Source organism: Cryptomeria japonica, chromosome 2, assembly GCF_030272615.1.
Source record: "Cryptomeria japonica chromosome 2, Sugi_1.0, whole genome shotgun sequence".
Taxonomy (NCBI): domain Eukaryota; kingdom Viridiplantae; phylum Streptophyta; class Pinopsida; order Cupressales; family Cupressaceae; genus Cryptomeria; species Cryptomeria japonica.
Genome location: NC_081406.1, coordinates 144,270,620 through 144,291,794, shown reverse-complemented (window position 1 = coordinate 144,291,794; position 21,175 = coordinate 144,270,620). Strand labels below are relative to the sequence as shown.

The following is a 21,175-nucleotide window of genomic DNA, read 5'->3' as shown; positions in this document are numbered from 1 at the left end:
AATACAAAACAGAAAATCTACTTCAGTATGGTTGCAGATTACAAAATAATAATCTCTGAAGTTTTCAACAGTATAGATGTTATATGAATAAAAAGTCACTAAGTCTCTGTATTTCAGAAAGCATTCAACAGAGAATGTCACTGAGTAATCAATATTCCAAGTACAGATCTGTTTGGCATTGTTCCAAATCAATACATAGCCTCCTGTGTTTCTTTTCCCTGTGATTCAACTTGGAATAGAAGTTAGACAAACTTCATTTCATGTATGCATAGAAAATCTTTGGTCTGATTGAAAAGAGATGTATACTTTTTACAGTCAAATCTGTATACAAACTTTTAAGCAAGTCTGAACATAAAGTAACCTGTAGAATACTTCACAATTAACGAATGCCAATATTGAAGAATACTTACAATCAACCAGTCCTAATATCAAAGTGATTCTTGACCAGAGTTTAACCACTGCTGTGAAGACTGAATCTAGTAACCACAGCTTTATGATTAAGACTCACTGTGTATATAGAGACACAGAGAAGACTGAATCAACAATCGTATCTACAGCATACAAACTTCAAAATATGATTGGCTTCACTCTATTATCATTCTTTTAGTCACCAAAGTCAATAAATAAAAGAATGAGTTCAGTTGCCACCTGTTAGAAGTAGTTATTTGTTATCACAAATAAGTTCAACTAAAAATTAATAAAACAAACTTCTTTTAGTTCGAACTTTATAAGCCCAAAACCGCCTTTAAACTGCATCTCTTCATACATAATCACTTTGAAAGAAGTTATAACCAACATCAAACAACCATTTTGTACCAACTGACTTTTGCAATAATAAATGAATATCGTAAGAGTGATTCATTCACGTTTTCCAATAACATCTATGCTGTCATAACCAGTCTGATAAAAAGTTTAGACCAAGTAAAAGAAAACAAGTCTGATAGCAACCTTCTCTACACAGTATTGCAGATATGATATCGATATGATTCTAAGATATTATTTTGGTATGACTTTATTTCAGACTTCATTCTGCTTCCAGATCTAATTCTGTTCTTGTCTAATATACTTTGTGTTTCCAGATTGAACAATACTGAACAATGCGACATATCGGTTGACATCAATGACAAGAATGCCAACATAGCTAAGGTCTGATTTCAATAAAAAATGATTCAATATGACCTGATTCAGACCTGCAAACAAATTCTAAACAGCCTAGCGGCCTCAAATTGATCTTTAATTTGGCAAAACTGACCTTGTGTCAATGAGCTTTCACTGTGATAGTGATGTCAAATGCTGATGTTTGTCTTGAATTCGTTGATCTTTGGTGTTGATCGCTGTTCTTGAAGATGTAGAATCGTTGATTTGCAATAATGAATTTGCTGACTGCTGAAGTTGAATTCACCTTGCTTGCAATAACAAAGTTGCTGTCCTTGAAGAATTTGTTGATACTTGATAATGTAAGATTGCCTTTGCTTGCATAGGATTGCTGCACATGAAGCATAAAATCATGGATTGATCAAATGGAATGATCAATCCCACCTTTATAGAAATGTAACGGTGTCTCTTGATTGTATTAGGCCGAATTGATCTTTTATTTAATGTTTTGCAATTGAGAATTTCAATACAAAAGCCGACTTGTATTACGCTTTCAAATTTAAATTAAAACGTCTATTTACTTCCTAGGCAGGGCCCTTCTTAATCACAAGCACTCTAATATACCTCATCGCTGATTTTGGATAAGCACAAAAAAGATCAGACTTTCACTTGGGCACTGACTGGGGTGGATTGAACTTTTGCTAGGGCACTGAGTGAGACATAAGAAACATCGGACTTTTGCTAGGGCACCGAGTGAGACACAAGAAAGATCGTACTTTTGCAATTATTGTACAGTACCATTCAGAATTTGTTTACATACTCATTAAAAACACAGAGCATGTAACCTAGCAAAATCTGCCTTCCAAATTCAGTTGTCTCTCTAGGTTAATACGAAGGCTAAGCCTCCTTCCTTTCTTTGCTCTCTGTTGCGGGATAACCAATTAAGCGTTTCTTGATAGGTTGCTAGCTTATTCGTTACTGGACTGATTATAATGTTGATTCCATACTTGTGCTCACGAGCTAGCATCTTGCTCCCTCATGTTCACAGGTATGAAATCTCAACCTAATAACTATGCTAAATTGTCTATTCCTCATTAAATTTTCCAAGTCTTTCCTTTCCTGTAATGCTCTGACTTACATATTGAGCCATAGCATATAATTTGTCTGGACAATTATTGTATTCTGTTTTTTCCTTTCCAAATTAACAAATTATTTGTTCTTTTGATGACTATGAACGATTTTCTATCATCAAGCCTCCCTTAAGTTTCAGGTATAATGTATTGAAATCCTGTTGACGTGTATTTTGTACACTGCCTAACACAGAATAAAATACCCAAGGGTACCTTATCCTCTCTTGAATAAAGCCTCTGATTGCTGAAGATGTCGCGAAAAAGGATCAATCAGGATGACTCCAAGGTTCTTTGATGTAGGGTCTCTACGTGTGGATAAGCACCAGTGGTCGTTGTGAATGCTGTTTCATCAAGGGGCCTTACGTTTCCGAATTGCAGAATTTTCTAAAAATTAACAAGTTCTCAAAAAGATCAAAAGGTAGGGTTTGCAAGAGATATATTCTAATCTAATCCTAAGAATAACTCAATGTGGGCTAGACTTGGTAAGATTTTACCAATTTCAGTATCGCCAAGGAATTACAACTTTACTGGAATTGATGCGATCTTCTAAGGTGAATAATGATTTTTCGAATCATTAAGAATTATCGATACTACCATGAAGATACATATCAATAGTTTAATAATGATTGAAGGTTCAAGCCATCCAAATATCTCCAGTTGACCACACAAGGCGTCCTTACAATCAGTAAGAAGCTAGTGGTTTGGAACGTGAATCTCACCAAAAATCAAGCCCAACACTTAATCCTTCAAACTCAAATACTATTTCGACTGAGAATGATTCAAGAAAGTAAACAACCATGAAGATAGCCACGAGAATTGCAATAAAACACCGTAACTTCAATATTTTATTGATCTCAAAGCCAACATAGACAACAATTGCTTGAAATTCTTTCTTCAATGCTCAATCTTGCTACAAAATAACTTTCTTCTCTCAAAAGCTCTAATCTTCTAACTTCTAATTGCTAATCATCTGATCTCTCATGACAAAATGAAAATGAGTGAGGGTATATATAGCATCCTCAATTACAATGAACGGCCCAGATCATCCGAAGATCAATGGCTGAGATTATGACACCTAAACCCTAATTAGGGTTTATTACAAAAAGTCCCCTTTTTATTGAACAATATTAAATGCATAGCCAAATATTTAATTGGCACAAAAAACTAGGAAACATAGACCAATGATAATTAAGGTGCCACATCATCTACAACAACCTTTCTTCTAGAATCCTATTCCCTTTCCAATGCTCTTTCTTAGCATATGCAATGAATCTAGACACAATTCCTTCAATCTCAGCAATAGGAATCTCGGGAAGATTCCTCATTCGTTCCTCCAAGTGGATGACCTGATCGAAAGTCTTGAGAAGAGCCGCATCCCATCCAGGTTCAAGTTCTTTGATTTTCTCAATCAGGAGCATGGTGGCAAACATTTGATCCCGTTGTTCATCTATGATAACATTCTCATCTTTGCAAAAGATAACTTTGACCTTTTCTTCCAACTCTTGAAGATCCACATTTGTCTCAACTTCGATCCTTCTGCCAAGAATAGTACATAACACCTCAAACACCTTGTCCTGAATCGGATGGATGACTTCTTCAACTTGATTGCATTTGGTGCTGATGTCTTCAAAAAGAACTTCCTTCATCTGAAGTAGTGTTGACCATTGGAGTAAATTATGAGCTCCTCCATCCATTATCTTTTCTTGTGCTAGGATTTTCCTTGGTGTTTGCCTGATTACTTGTAGAACAGGAATGATAACATCTCTAGTGTGGGCAAAGGCGGCTATTGTTATCATTAGGTTGTGGATGATCTCAAGAACCTGGATAGCTCGGTGGATAGTCTGCATCATTCTCGTTGCAAACTCAACGACAACTGTATGGGATTTGTCAATTCAAGAGCTCATAAGCTGGACCAAGCTCTTGACTCTCTCTGCCTCACCAACTGATTCAAGGGGAAGTGCTTGCACAGGAGATACTGCTGGATCCTGACGTCCCAAAGGCTGATTGAGATGGCTAAAGTAGCCTCTCCAAGCACCAACCTCTCTCTCAAGCTTTCTATTTTTCTCCATTTCTTCCTTAAGTTTGTCTTTAAGTGCCTCAAATGAATCAGTTACCTCCTCCAATGTCTGCTCGGCGGTGAGTGGACCAAGCTCAAATGTTTCTACATCATACTCCTCTGCGAGGATTTCACCTTCATACTTGTCCACTGCTGGTGTAGCAATTTGCAATTTCCTGGATCCTGTCTCATCTCTGATCATCTTGGACATCTTAGTGGCCTTCCTTTTCTCTGTTACTTCCTGAGAATTCCCTACAAGACTTTCTAAATCAATTATATTATCTTCGTCTTTGATCACAATCACCCTTGTTAGTCTCTCTTTCAGCCAATCTGGAATGGCTGATCTCGTCTCCCTAACTTGTATCTCTTTAGGTAATGATTCTTCTTCTCGGAGAGGAGATGTCACTTCATCATTATTCTTGTCTTCATGTAGCTTATTGACTTGGAGAGATTGACTTGATGAACGTTGAGGTGCCTGTCCTTCTTCGTGTTTATCATTCTGTACCATTGATTCCATAGATTCCTCCACTTAGAGTGTCCTCTTCTCTTGTCTCACAACTTGACTTGCCCTTTTTTCATGTCGAGAAGATGTGCCGGATGAGCGATCTCGATTGGCCTCTTGCTTCTTCTTGGAGGATTCCCTTTTCTCAGGTCTTTCTTTCCTCTTCGCACCTCTAGGATGAGGATTGCCCTCACTTACGCTTCGAAGGTTGCCTTCGCCTGTGCTTCTAGGATGAGGATTGCCTTCACTTACACTTGCTCCCCCTTCCCCTGGTCTTTCCTCCAAAGTATAAGTCATAGGTATGTTCTGTTCTCTCAACTTTTGATGTTGCACATCAACCCATCTGCGAGTACAAGACAAAACTGGAGCCATCAAAGCATCTAGATCCAAAACCTCAGGCTCGTTCCAATCTATCCTCACTGCTTTGTTTTCTCGGTCATAAGATGATTGGAGATGTCTGCCACTATCCTGAGCTTGATCGGCCACTTTGTAGACTTCGCATCTCCTAATGAAATCTAAAGGCAATCTGGAATGCATCTTTCTTTTTACTTCAAAATCATCTGAGAGATTCATACAAAAATTCTCCACCTGAAATTCATGCTTGTACTTTCTACCAACTATCTCTTCTATATACCCATAGGGATCAAAATTCTCTCTCAAGGCAAAGAATGAAAATGAATATAATGCCAACTCCTTCTCTGCGTCATCCATGGCTAGAGCATTAGGACATACCTCAACTGAATTTCTTAGTATGATAGGCACAAGAATTCCATTTCCATGCCTGTGTCTGAATGCCTTCGCATAAGCTGCCAACTGCCTAGTCACCTCAAGTAGCACTATCCTGTCTGTCGGATATCTCGGCAAAATATATGGAGGTGAAGGACACCCATGAACTCTAATATATGTAAACTTCTGGAACTGGATGAACCAAGCACCATACCTCTTTACAAGCTCTTGTGCATCTTGAGATAGCCGATTGTGAATCCCGCCTTGCAATGTCTTGGTGATGTTCATCGTGAAGGTATCATTGACTAACTTGTAGTCACTTCCAGGTGGATGATGCAAATGGACGTAAGAGTCACAAACTCTGACTTCCCCGGGCCCTCTTCCGATCACTCCTCTGTGAGGCAGTCCTGCATATTCAAAACTCCTGATCAAGGCATATATGATGTACGAGCTCATGTGGAATGACTTGGTAGCCTTCAGTCTTCTTAACTGCACGTCCAAGCAATGGCTAATCATTCTAGCCCAATGAATTGTTCCTTTTCCTTGAACTATCACTTGGATGAAGTAGAACATCCACTTCTCGAAATAGAAGGCTTGAGGAGCCCCTGTAACTCGGTTGAGCAGAGTTATCAAATCTCTGTACTCCTCCTGGAAGTCGATCCTATGTGGTGTGTTGGGAATCTTGCTCAGGCGAGGACGACTTTTGAGTAACCAATTCTTATTGATGATGCTCAAGCAAGTGTCTGGATCATCTTCGTACATGGACCTGGCTCCTTCTAAGCTTTTGTAAATCATATCTCTATGCTCTGGAAGATGGAGAGCTTCACTTATAGCCTCCTCTGAAAGGTAAGCTAGAGTGTTCCCTTCCTTGGACACGATCGATCTTGATTGTGGGTCATAATGGCGAGCACACTCGATCATCAGCTCATGGCACTAGACTGCTGGAGGAAAACCGGCCGCCTTGATGATGCCACTTTCAATTATTCTCTTTGCGACAGGTGATGGCTGTCCAATGTAAGGGACCTCTCGAAACTTCTTCACACTGAAGTTTCCCAAGTTGGTATCTCCAATGTTGCTCCACTTTGACACGATCTTGGTCTCCAATTCTTCATTCTTTTGATCTTCCTTCATGAGAGCTGGACGACTAGTGGATGCTCCTGCCTTTGGGGTCGCCATCTTGATACCTCCACTCGAGAACTAATTCTAAGAAATGATGCAAAATTGGGCAAGTTCGCTAGGCAAAATGTGGGTCGAGGCTCTCCCTTTAGCACGATGCTCTTCCTCTAGACTTCATCACTTCTAGCTTTCAACAAAATTCGCTCTTCTTAAATCAGATTTCGCACTCCTTCTTGTTCTTCCAAATCGCACATTGAATAAATGGATGAATGATGGATTAACATCGCTCAAAATACCCCTACTATATAGGCGCTCACCACCTCATTCCCCATAGGCCGACTTGGTGAAAATAGGCCAAAAATAAACAAAAAATTAATAAAAGAAGAGGCTGACTTTATAAAAAATATTAAAATGATACCCCAAGCGCTCTATCCTTTTATTTTAAAACAATAATAATTAATTTCAAAAGGCCTTAATAATAATTAAAAAAAACGATTTTCTAAGGCTTAATATTAATTATTAAATATCAACGCACCCTTATTAAATGCCAATTAAATTAAAATATTTCAAGGTTTTAGCGAATTTGGCATTTAATGTGATTTGTTTGAAGTAAGTGCTCAAGCATGGGGAAAATAATGGATATCAATAACATCGCTCTGGTCCCTTGGAGAGGGACAGGAGCGCCCATGCATTTTAGACCTTGCATTTCTTATTTTCACGTTCAAAACCTCACCTTTGGCGTCCAAAATGGCATTTTTGCTTGAAATTTTGAGTTTAATTCATTTGATCTTTGGAAGGAACTTGCCTTAAAGCATTTTCGCCCTGGTCCCTTGGTGAGGGACAGGAGCGATCTCACCTTTGGTCCTTGGTATTTGTCTTTCAAATTGCCAATTCAAGTTTGGGGGTAAACAATGATCTTCATTTGTTTCAAACGTGCATGTTCAACTCGTTTCCTCAAGGCAACATAGACTCTTCCAAGATTTTCGCCCTGGTCCTCCAGTGAAGGACAGGAGCGATTTTTACATTTGAGCCTGAGATTGTCGATTCTTGGGGGCAATTCCTTGTTCATCATCTTTCGAAAGATATTTCTCACTTTGCACAACTTTGCCTTGGCGTGATTCTGGAGGGAATTTGTTGATTTTATGAAAATCGCCTTGGTCCTTCAGTGAAGGATAGGAGCGCCTTTTAGTTTATTGCACAAATTCTTGACCACATCAACCTCCAATTACCCTCAAGGCATAAAACATGATTCTCCATTCTATCTTGAGTCCTGGAAACAAGAAATAGTATTTCAAACGTTAAGTTTTTAGGCATACTTGAAGATTTCGCTCTGGTCCCTTGGTGAGGGACAGGAGCGCCCTAGCCCATTTTCATCGAATTTTGTGGTCCTTGCAACTTCATTCTTCCTTGAAGCACTTTAAATACCATTGTAATCTTGTGTTTTGGCCTGGATTCGTCCAAATTTGGAGGGGGAAGCTAGATACTGTGTTTTTCGCCCTGGTCCTCCAGTGAAGGACAGGAGCGATTTTGCAATTATAAGCTCACTTGTGCTTTGCTAGCTTTCAAAATTATCTTCAATGGACCGATTATGCCTTCCTTCATTCATCTCAAACATGAAACTTGCTTTACCTTTGCCAGAAATTTGTCTTGTGAGAAAATCGCTCTGGTCCCTTGGAGAGGGACAGGAGCGCCTATTGCCATTTGGGTTGATTCCCTTCTTTGTGGCCTACTCAAGTTATATTCAACGGGCAAAACATACTTCCCTTGACCTCTTCAAATCGCGAAATCACTTAAATCTTGCAAGGATAATGCAAATTTGGAATTCAAGCTCCGGTCCTTCAGTGAGGGACAGGAGCGCCTTTTGTCCTCAAGGCCAAATCTTTTCACTTTTCATCTCAAATTTCCTTTGCTGGGGAAGATATCATCTTTTTACAAGCCACGAACGAGAGCTCAAATCCAGAAAAGGTCCAAAAAGGTGTGTACAAAGAAAAATCGCTCTGGTCCCTTGGTGAGGGACAGGAGCGAATTCACCTTGCCAGACAAAAAGTTCAACCTTTCATTGCTTTTAACTAAGTCTGGACACTCTATTATGCCCATTTCATCCTTCCTTGTGCCCTTGACGCTTCAATTTGACCAATCAAGGCCAAGAATGACCCTGATAAGCCATTTCGCCTTGGTCCTTCAGTGGAGGACAGGAGCGAATTTGTCTTAATCTTTCAATTTTATCATCTTCAAACCTTCAAAATCCTTAAAATCTTTAATTCACGTCCAATTATCTCCCTTGGCGACCTTGCACAAAACAATTAAAGGAAGTTAGAGACAAATATGCATTAAATAACATTTTCGCCTTGGTCCCTAGGAGAGGGACAGGGGCGATTTCACCTTTTCAAGCTAAAATATCCACAATTAAAATCTTCAAATTACTTCATCATGCAGGGTTAGGTCATCTTCAAGGCCAGGATCAGTTATCTTGCTTCCAAAAATTTGGTCAAAATTTGCCTAGACAAAATGTACAATTTCATCCTCAAAATGCTGGGACTTAGAAAAAATTCGAATTTACCCCAAACAGAATCCTGACTTAAACTAACCTGAGACATATGAACCCACTATCTCAATCTCATTCCTCGGGAGGATACATAGTGACCTTCAAAATTCAACTGGACTTGCCCTAGAAAACACATTCAAAAGAAACCCCCAGGGTTTAGCCCTAGTCCAGACAGACCTCACTCAAAATCCTAAAGAAGCAAAGAGAAGAACAGGCAAAACTAAGCGAAAAAGAGGTGGTCCCCATTCTAATGGGGCGATGTGTGAAATGGTCACAACAAATCCTTAACAAAGGTATAAAACATTTCTATACAGCCTAATGTGTTTCACAGTTACAATGATACAGTCTACCATTTCAAGCTAAAAGCTTTCTGCAGTGAATGAGCTTGTAATGCCTAATCAATTATGTTAAAAGGAAGAACTTTCCTCTCAAATAGTGTATTACAACATTATAGATTTAGCAATTCAAAACAGAGCCTTAAAAGAAACATAACCTGGCAGAAGTTTGTCTGGCAACTACGGTTCTGAAGGACTCTTCTGTTTGGCTGGAGAGCTATACCACCTCCTTTCCTATACTGGCTACGACTGTGTATGAACTCAGCTATCACTATTCTTCCATAGAAATTAAATTCAAAAGATTCTTCTAGTTTTTCTTTTTGTATGAGATATAGTGTCTTAAAAAGACTAATCATCCCATATATAATCCCACGGACTTCAAATGATTCTCAACTCAATCCATAACAAACTGTTTCCTGCATTTCGAATTGTTCAAGCCAATTCATATTTCATTTATATTGAATTTCATTTCCTTTCCTTGGATTTTCAATCCACTAAGTGGTAAATCCATTCCTCATGCATTAAAGAGGCAGTGGAAACAATCACGTTAAGAGAGTGCTGATTAAATTTTATTCATATCGGCTAAGAAGTAAGAACCCATGGTTCTTTATTATGCGAGCACATAAACTTTTAATTCAAAGTTTGCAATGTTGATATCATGCAAACTCACTTACAAGGGAAAGTCCACTCAAGTCGTGGCATAGATATATTAGTATACATACATGTTTATGTGTGGGTAAAATTAGAGTCCTATACTTATAAGTTATATGTGTGTGTGTGTGCGTGTAACTACATTTCCACATTACTCACATGTCAAGTATGTATTCATCTTATCATAAGAATCATTAAGATTGAAATAAATGATCATCGTTATTTGTTCGAATGTTTTAGATTATAGTTGTTTAAAAATAATAACATAATCTATGACAAGGATGAAACAATCTTAACCACTAGACTGACCATTAGGGTTTACCAGGATAGACACTGAGCTGAGATCAAAATCATATCGAAAGCCACGACTTACCCCTCTTTTGAGGTCTTTGATGTTGGTTGGTTTCAAGCCAGCTTAACTGACTGGGTTCTGGCCTGCTTGTGGTCATGCTCTTTTGCTGGTTCTGATGTTCTTTGCTGGCCTCTGTCTCACTCCTTGTGAGACTTGTTTTGTTTGCCTCTTTGGCTGTTTTGCTTTTTGTGAATCCTTCTTTGATCTGTTTTGATTGTACAAGGGTTTTGGCCCTTTCAAAATCCCTACTTACCTTAATGAAATATTGTTGGAAAAGAAAGGCATCTGTAGGTTTACACAGAGAAATAAGTCGAGATGATTTGCACTTATGAAGACGAGATTCTTACTCCAAAAGCTTGATGAAAGAAGCTCTAAAATTGACCTTTGACCTTTCAATTTACCTTATGATCGCAGGGCTGCTGCCATTCCAATTATACTTTGTCTTCTATCTGCAATCCTTTCTTCATACCATCTGTACTAACTGTCCTCATTAAAGGAAGACAAACATCTCATGTCAATAAACTTGCTGTGTCTTGAATCTTTCTCATATGATGTTGTTGCATTTCTTATATCATTCATTTTAGCTGTCTTCTCCACTTCATCTAACATATCTATATTTAGCTTTGTCATAGCTGTTAAATACCTATCCTCATCTGGTACCGCTAGGTATGATCAGTTGTGATGAAGTTCCTTTTCAGTACACTCTACATGGACAAGGCTGGTATTGCTCTGATACTTTATGTGGGAAATAAGAGTGCTATAGACATAGCTAGAAAGATAAATCAAGGTAAGTGTTAACAAAACAAGAAAGAATTGCTTTCATGAGCATGGGAAAGAAATCATTTAATGCAAGCACAACATAATATGAAAGATTTGCTTCTACAGACATGAGAACTCTCATTTCTGAAGCTTCATTAAATAAATTTTACAAATAGCCTATGACCTTCCATTGTATGCACAGGCACACTTAAGTAGTTATATTGTAACTGAAAATATACTGTCTTTACATTCTAATATCTTTGATTCATCATTTGAAGATTATTATGCACTGAAATCTCCCTAATGATTAATCATCTATGACCAATGTCATTCCTTAAAATAAAACTGCTATCTTGAAAGTCACAATCCACCATCATCCATGTCCATAATCAGTATTAAAGGAATCCTTTCCAAGTCTTATTAGTTTGCAGAGTCTTATGACACCCTCGACAGTCCCAATTCATGATGACAATTCCATGATCCCTTTTTGTTAGGTTTCATGTTTGTAATAATTCTGAGTTAAGGGATTCTCGAGTATTTGTCAATGCCTTACCAAGAGTTGATTTTTCATCTTCAGTGTGCCTCATCTGCAGGTAGCCAATGTCCTCAACATTTATGAAAGTAATGAAGGGTTTAACAAAATTATTTGTTTCTAATTGAAAACGACCTTTAAATGTCCTCTCAAGAAAAACTTTATTTGTAGATATCTTGCAATAGATAAACTCCGTCCCTCATTTTCATTTTTTTGGCCATCTGCTGCTTTTCTTGGCAATCTACTGTACCATTTGACCTGGGAAACATGTTTTTGATTAGCTGGGAGACGTAATTATATTCAGCTGTTGATTTTGTCCATTCCATGTCTCCAACACATCTTGTCTTGTAGAAAGATTGTTTCTTAACATGGTTATGCAATGGAGGAATTACACGGCTTTCTCATCCAACATTTTGTCAGTTTTAACATTTATTTCAAAAAACTTATTAACTATTCAGCATTTAAAGTGTGCAGGTTGTAGACATTAGTGACTATTTCATGAAACACGTTTATGTGATTACAGAATTTATTTCTTTTTAAAATTTAAACCTTTGATGCTTACTATTTGGATATTGATCATCGGTAAGTAATATTATCCATGCATCATGCGTGAGCTTTTCTTTTGTGAAACATGGTTTAGCCATCTCTGTTTTTCTATGATTTTTGAACCATTAGCTTGTCATCGGCGAATCTCTAAATTATTTTCTGTTTCATGTTTGTGAATGATAGTGTATGTGTACACTATAATTATACATATATACGTTATTTTGTAAATGTACAATTACATCAACTGACTTTCTAAACAATCAGATCAGGATCACGGAGATCCTTTGCTTTGCAAATCACCAAGCAGCTATTATAATCCTCTCAAAAATATAACTCTTCTCTAAGCACCACTAAATACCAAGGTAAAAGCTGCTTTCAATAACCATGCTCGATACAGATATGCAATGTACAAGCAACTGTGATAGTTTTGTGGAATATGCCAAGTGGTGTCGGCATTGGTCAAGAAGAGAGGTTAAATTTCCATAGTTCATGATGAATATTATGCTTGTAAAGTTTTATTCAATTGCAATAAAAGAACAAATTATATATGTGAGAATTTTATATGATTATATTGTCTGATAATCTGATTGTTTTGTTGCACGCTGAAGGAGAGAGATCATTAATATTTTTATATGTCTTCTCCAAATGATTCATGTCGGGCTTTATATGTTTTAGAAGACGGGTCAATAGATGTCTTGACCGGTCATGTCTTTTAGACATGACCGATCAAGGCACCTATTGATCGGTGTCTTTCCATATTGCACATCCCAATTTCGGTTATGTTTGGTAACTAACATTTAATACTTAAACACTCGGTTGAAACAGTGTTAGTTATGATGCTTTGTTAATGGCCCGATTATAAATGTTTATCGGTATGAACTAAACCTGATAACAAATAACATTAATATGCTATCGGGTTATTAGCCCGATAGCATTTAGATCGACGCTTAACTATGTTAAGCAAGTCGTCGATCTAATCCATTTTTATCCAATGCCAATATCATAATCATGATCAATGTTACAATCTGATAAACATATTCAATTTGGAAAGCATAAATCAGATAATCTAATAGCATAGATGAATAAACCATAATAGAATAAAGTAGATTAATGGGTTAGAGAAGTCTTATCTTGCAGAAGCTACTAATGCATTAACACTCCCTCTTAGCTTTGGAAGATGGATAAAGTAACCTGCATCACATTTCTCTTTCATAACCAGAATAATGTCAGTCTCCAAGAATATATATCATCTATACATATGATATGAAGTACCATCAGGACACAAGATACAAATATAAAACATCACTCTAAGTATGTGACATAGAGTATCACCTAACCATGTGATATAGAAGATTCATCATTTTATTATGACAAGATATCACCTGAACACGTGATATTAGTATTGCCTAAACACACAATACTACAGATAAACATATGAGGATGGTTAAATTCTCATCTTATCCAGGCTGTGATATGTGCACAAACATTTTATACAAATGTTTTACCACAACACCATCATGGCACATCCATGACATACCAAAGATCCAACATGATAACTGGTTTAGAGAATCATAAGATCGTCACCTTATGATGTTTGCATACAAGTGTTCATAATCTGAGAGATCGTCACCTCTTAGATATGAACACAGGGGGTGAAACCCAAAATGTCCCAACATGACAAAAGAAGTTTACACATTAAACATCTTATTTACAAAGCAGATTACCTTTCTATCATACCTAAACCTTTTCTGAAGTGATCAATCTTCACTCTAGAAAGAGGTTTGGTCAAAATGTCTACAGTTTGATCTCTTGTACAAACATATTCTAATTGAATTACATTCCTGTCAACCATATCTCGTACATAGTGGTATGGGATCTCAATATGTTTGGACCTGTCATGGAATACTGGATTTACTGAAAGTTTTATGCAGCTCTAATTGTCACAATGAATAATAGTAGGTTTCATACGTTTTCCAAACAATCCCACAAACAACTTCCTAAGCCATACTGCCTCTTGGGCAGCCATAGAAGCTGCAACATATTCGGCCTCGGTGGAACTTTGAGCTGCAGAAGACTGCTTTCTACTGATCCAAGATATCATGGCTGAACCTAAACTGAAACAACACCCTGAAGTGCTTTTTCTGTCAGCCACGTTGCCAGCCCAATCTGAATCTGTAAATCCGTGTAGATCTATATCAACTTTCTCATATTTAAGATCAAGGTTTAGGGTACCTTGTAAGTATCTCATAATATGTTTTACTGCCACTAGGTGTATCTCCTTAGGTTCACACATAAACTGACTTAGAGCATTAATAGCATAATAGATATCTGGCCTTGTATATAATAGATACATTAGGGACCCAATCATCTGCCTATACTGAGTAGGATCAGTGGACTGTGATTCTGCCGCTGCTTCTTTAAATTTATGTAAGTTGGTTTCCATAGGAGAGGTCATGGGCCTACAGTTTAGCATTTCGAATCTCGTCAAAATGTCCAAGATGTACTTTCCTTGGTTTAGTACAATATTATTGGAATTCTGCCATACTTCTAACCCTAGGAAGTAATGAATTAGTCCCAAGTCCTTCATATCAAATTCTGTGGATAGATCTTTCTTGCATTGATCTATAAGGTGATCATCTCCTGTGATTAATAGGTCATCAACATATAAAATCAATATTAGCATATCACTTTTATTTCTTTTGTAGTAGAGATTAGGATCTGCATCATTTTAAGTGAAACCTAGTTTTGAGAGATAGGTGTCAATTCTTTCATACCAGGCCCTGGGAACCTGTTTGAGCCCATAGAGAGCTTTCTTAAGTCTACATACATGAGACTCTGCATTATGAATTTCAAACCCTTCAGGTTGCTCTAGGTAGATTTCTTCTGAGATCTCACCATTTAAAAATGTTGTCTTAACATCCATCTGGTGTACCTTCCATCCCTTTGTTGCTGCAATGGCTAATATAGCTCTTATCGATGTATATCTGGCAATAGGTGCAAATGTTTCTTCATAATCTATTCCTTCCCTTTGTGAGAACCCTCTAGCTACAAATCTGGCTTTGTGTTTTTCAATACTGCCATCTCCAGCATGTTTGATCTTGAAAAACCATTTAGATGAAACAATAGATTTCTTAGTTGGCCTAGGAACGATCTCCCAAACATCATTCTTCATAATGGATTGATACTCTTCAGACATGTCATCCTTCCATACTTGATGTTCAAGTGCATTTGATACATTGTTTGGTTCAACTTTAGAGAGATCATTCATAAGGGCAACACAGCTAGTGAATTTATTAGGCCTTTTACTTTCCCTGAAGGTTCCTGAAGGAGCAACAAAGTTCTGAGCTTCTGTTACAGTCTTGGTGGCCCATAGTGGTCTTTTCTTGAGTTTTTCTCTAGGTGGGTTTTGAGTTTCACCTATAGTTTCCTCAGGATTCTCCCTCTGAAGCTCAAGAGTAGGATCTTCTTCTATGTTAGGAGTAGGGATATAGATTTTAGGTTCTATTGTACTTTGGGCTCTTTTGAAGGCTAAGTCTTCTTCAAAGATTACATCCCTACTAAGTTACAATATTTCTTTGACCTTGTATATAAATTCTATAGGCCTTGGATGTTTCACTATATCCTACAAGTATTCCCCTTTTTCTAGAAGGTTCTAGTTTTAGTCTTTTCTCTTTAGGTACATGTATATAGACAGGACACCCAAATATCCTAAGGTGGCTGATATCTGACTTTATTTTGGTGAAGACTTCCTCAGGAGTTTTATCTTTAAGGTGGGAGTGAGGACATCTGTTTTGTATATATACCGCAGTGCTAGTTGCTTCTGCCCAAAGTTTGATATTTAGATTTTGATCAAGGATCATGGCTTTGGCAGCTTCTACAATAGTCGTATTTTTCCTCTCAGCGACCCCATTTTGTTGAGGATTATAAGGTATTGTTAACTCCCTCTTAATCCTTGAATTTTTACAAAAATCTTTAAATAATTCTGAAGTATATTCCCCCCCATTGTCAGTTCTTAGGGTTTTAATTTTATTTCCTGAGTAGTTTTCCGTTAGTGATTTGAATTCTTTAAACCTATTGAGGATCTCTTCTGATTCTTTACATTTCAGAAAGTAGATCCAAGTTTTCCTAGAGTAGTCATCAACAAATATTACATAATACACAAATCCCCCTAGAGAGGGTTCGGACATAGGTCCACATACATCAGAATGAACTAATTATAATATTTTGCTTGTCTTCCTAGTACTATTTTGGAAGGCACCCTTGGTATTTTTACCTAGGGCACATCCCTTGCACGCCTCTGAATGATATTGCTTCAACTTAGGTAGACCTGTGACAAGATTTCCCATAGATGATAAAGCCCTATAATTCAGGTGGTCTAGTCTTCTATGCCACACCTCATTTGCATTTGTGGCTTCATGAATTAAGGCTAAGTTGGGCTCTGTGCATAGCTCATACAAATAGCCTTGTCTTTGTCCAATGACTTTAGCTTTCTTGATGGTAGAATTTCTCGTCCAAGCCAACACCTTGTTTTTCATGAAGGTCACTCTGTATCCATTATCCTCTAGTGCTAATATGGAGACTAAATTTCTTTTGATGCCGGGGACATATAGTACTCCTTCAAGTTGCAATGACATGCCTGTCTTTAATTTGATGATGCAGGTTCCAATTCCTCTGACTGGATGTGAGGAATCATCTCCGATGGTCACTTCCTCATCATTCTCCTCTATCATGGAGTCTAGCACTTCTCTAAAACCGGTAATGTGTCTGGATAAACCACTATCGATCACCCATGAGTTAGACTTGTTTGTTGTATGGCTTGTGAGTGCTGAGTAGAGGACATAGTTCTCAAAGTCATCTTCCCTTTTGGATTTTCCTACTTTGACAAATGTGGCTTGTTTGGCTCTCTCCGAACATTTCGCAACATAGTGTCCGAATTTGTCACACCTATAACATTGAATATGTGATAGGTCTTTCTTTGGAGTGTTCTTGCCTTGATGACTTTTTCTTTTTCTAAATTGCTTCTTCTTACTTTCTTATTTGCGTTTGTATTTAGGACTTGAAGGTTTTCGTCTATGTTCTTTTGTTTTATTCCAATTTTGTTCAATCTCGACTCTTCTTGGAGACAATCATCTCTTAACCTTTCAAACTTAGGATATTTGGACCTTGCACTAATGCCTTTGGACAAATGTGCTCCATCCACTGGGCAACCCATCTAGAGCAGTGAGTGTTAATTCTTTACTCTGGATCTCATAATCAAGGGTTGCAAGTTCATCTCTTAGGGTTGATATTTGCATGAAGTAGGAGTTGATTGTCTCCCCTTTGTTCATCGTGATATGATTTATCTCTCGTTTCAATGCCAGAGTACGACTTGCATTTGATATCTCAAATGTCCTTTCAAGTGCTTTGAACATTTTGTAAGCTGTCTCTTGTTTCTTTATGATGGGCATTATGTTGTTTCTTACCCCATCAACTATTATTTTAATAGCCTTTTCATTTCCCTCAATCCATGCTGTTTTGTTGGGTTCATTCTCGAGTGCTACATGTTCAGTTTGAACATATGAATCAACTTTGTTTTCTCTCAAAATCATTTTGATTCTAAACTTCCAAGCTGAGAAATCATCGCTACCTCCGAGTCTATCTTCAAATCTAATAGCGCTGGCCATTTTGGAAATGTGATATAATATATAATTTTGTTCTTGAATTATTCAGAAATTGAATAGCCTCAGATTCGATTAGCCTCGCTCTGATACCATGTAAAGCTTTATTCAATTGCAATAAAAGAACAAATTATATATGTGAGAATTTTATATGATTATATTGTCTGATAATCTGATTGTTTTGTTGCAGGTTGAAGGAGAGAGATCATTAATATTTTTATATGTCTTCTCCAAATGATTCATGTCGGGTTTTATATGTTTTAGAAGACCAGTCAATAGATGTCTTGACCAGTCATGTCTTTTAGACATGACCGATCAAGGCACCTATTGATCGGTGTCTTTCCATATTGCACATCCCGATTTCGGTTATGTTTGGTAACTAACATTTAATACTCAAACACTCGGTTGAAATGGTGTTAGTTATGATGCTTTGTTAATGGCCCGATTATAAATGTTTATCGGTATGAACTAAACTCAATAACAAATAATATTAATATGCTATCGGGTTATTAGTCCGATAGCATTTAGATCGACGCTTAACTATGTTAAGCAAGTCGTCGATCTAATCCATCTTTATCCAATGCCAATATCATAATCATGATCAATGTTACAATCTGATAAACATATTCAGTTCGGAAAGCATAAATCAGATAATCTAATAGCATAGATGAATAGACCATAACAGAATAAAGGAGATTAACGGGTTAGAGAAGTCTTATCTTGTAGAAGCTACTATTGCATTAACAATGCTAAGCTTCTGGATTCAACTGTGTATATTTTGTTTGCATCAATGTTTCGGATCACACTCCATGATCCATCATCAGGATGAGAGAGAGCTAATGAGAGAAAAATGGATAAATTGTAGACTAGATAGCTTAAAAAGGAGAGGAGAGGGTAGATGAGGTGCACAACTAAGTAGGACAAACCAAAAAAAAGAGAGTAGAAATAAAAATAAAAATCCATAAAAAGGAAAGAGGAAAAAACGGACTAAAGAAAAGAAAAGAAAAACAATGGATAAAAATAAAAACTAAGAATAGAAAAATGAAAGGAGCACAAAGATGGCTAAGAAACAAAAGAACAAACCCATACAAAAAAGAATGCAAATGTATAAGAGAGTGCATAAATGCTCAAAAGGAAATGAACATATATATATGCGTGAAAATATAAATGCAGGAGTATTTTATTTTTATTTTTGGTTTATCCTAGTTAGTTGTGCACCTCATCTACCCTCTCATTTTTTTTTAAGCTATCTGGTCTGCAATTTATCCATTTTTCTTTCATTAGCTTTCTCTCATCCTGATGATGGATCATGGAGTGTGATCTGAAACATTGATTCAAACAAAATATTCACAGTTGAATCCAGAAGCTTAGTATAATATTGATCAAGAAGTTAATTTTTCTGGAACTGCAGATATTAATGATAAATCATGCGAGCCAAATTAAATTTATCAATGCATTAATGGCCATATATAATGGTTATTAACTATTCACAACAAAAGAAGTATAAATACTTACCTATCCACTTTTAATATGCTGAACGAGTCGCCAAGGTAGCCATCATTAACAGCTAGAAATTCATCCGCTGCATTTTTATCAATCTAATTGTAAATTAGCAAACAATAGGGTACGCATGAAGTCCATTTTTGGTCAATATAATAAATACATGTCTGTCTGCTCACTTTTCTTTTCAATTTTTCGGTTAATCTTTCTTATATTTGAATAGTTGAGATATTCAGGTCTAGAACTTAACAATTGATTTATTTATGTTTTTATTATTTGAATTATGACAGGCTTGATACTAAGGAACGCTGGGAACGGAAGGGGAACATGTGATTCTCTTACACATTGCATGCTACGAGATTATTTTCAAAGCAATTTGGTATTCACGTTTAGTCACCATGTAAGGAAAAAGCTCTAGTTGAAATTGAACTATGTTCAATAGCTGGTTTCTCAATCATCTGACTACATGATTCGAGTCTCCAGCTTCTGAGGACTAGCAATGGCAAAAAGTACATGTGCATCATTATCTGTAAATTAGTGCAAATAAATTGTTGTGTGATACACCTTAATCTGTAATTGTCTAACTTGACCTTTGCAAACTCGTAGAATGGGTTTGAACTGAGGGTGAACAGGTATGATGTTAGAATCAATTAATATTCAGGTTGAATATCCTTATGCCAATAGGTTGTATGGATTAAATACTTGAAATGCGGATAAACAAAATTGTTGTATAATGATCTGTTTTTTGTCTTTCTGCTTTCATTCTTTGCCTGTGACAGATTTGAAATGCGCAATTTGAAGACATACTTTTGTTATTTAGAAGATTGCCATAATAATATCAGATGAAATGGAGTACCTGCTATCTTTTATCATTTCTTTATCATGGCCTTTTATCCGCTAGTTGAATCTTAAAACACTTGCTTTTGATGGGGTTTGACGTGATAAATCAAATGCTTGTGTTACACAGCATGTTGGATCTAAAACTGTTTTAATTTTCTGGAATAGGTCCTCACCATCTTGATGGTATTTGCTGAATCATATTAACTTTGGTGTTTCCTTTAATGCTGTTCTTAATGATAAGGTTTCTTCTGCAATCTCTTGAGGGCGTTTATAGAATGTTTTCTGTGTCGAGTTAATTTGACAATGACATCTTCTACAACCTCATCTAAACTTATGCCTTGCCTTCGAGCATTGATTATATTAAATTTTGATGTTTCCCTTTTTTTTGTTATCAGATACTAAATTTATAAGTCTTGGAGAAATTATTTCTTGTGGTGCAAATATTTGTATTCGATGAAATGTTTGTTTATGTCTTCTAATTATGTCAAGAGGGATAACCTATAGTGACAGCAGGTGCAGAAGCTTATCATGTCATGATCATGAAAGAAAAACTATTTAGAACCAACATTATATTTTTTAAATATAAAGACAACTAAATTTTATAATATGTTAATGTGAAACTATTAGAAAGTAACATATAAAGTATATATTTTTTATGGATGAATGGAATGGCTTTCGCTTCTGCTCATGAGTTCTCCTGCCCAGAGTTTTCGAAGTCTCCTACATCTGATGCGTTGTTATCTAACAAGGATTATTGCTCTGTGTTTGTGGTGTGTACAGCTTGTGTCTGCTGTGAATGCTATGTTGGGTGCTTCTATGGTGGTTTTGGTCTC

At 36.8% G+C, this 21,175-nt stretch overlaps 1 protein-coding gene across 2 annotated transcripts in view; it reads left to right on the top strand.

Moving 5' to 3' along the window:
• LOC131071338 (uncharacterized) overlaps window positions 1–20,262 on the top strand; it is a 96,572-nt gene extending 76,310 nt beyond the window's left edge. Inside the window, exons 5-6 of one of the 2 annotated variants that reach the window (XR_009112503.2) lie at window positions 2,055–2,143; window positions 19,793–20,262. Coding sequence is in view for 1 of the 2 variants with exons in the window: in XM_058007127.2 (XP_057863110.2) it covers window positions 19,793–19,835 (43 nt within the window). In the remaining variant the exon portion in view is untranslated. The remainder of the gene's footprint in view (window positions 1–2,054; window positions 2,144–19,792) is intronic. The other variant, XM_058007127.2, reaches the window with a different exon arrangement.
• Window positions 20,263–21,175: the final 913 nt, after the last annotated feature.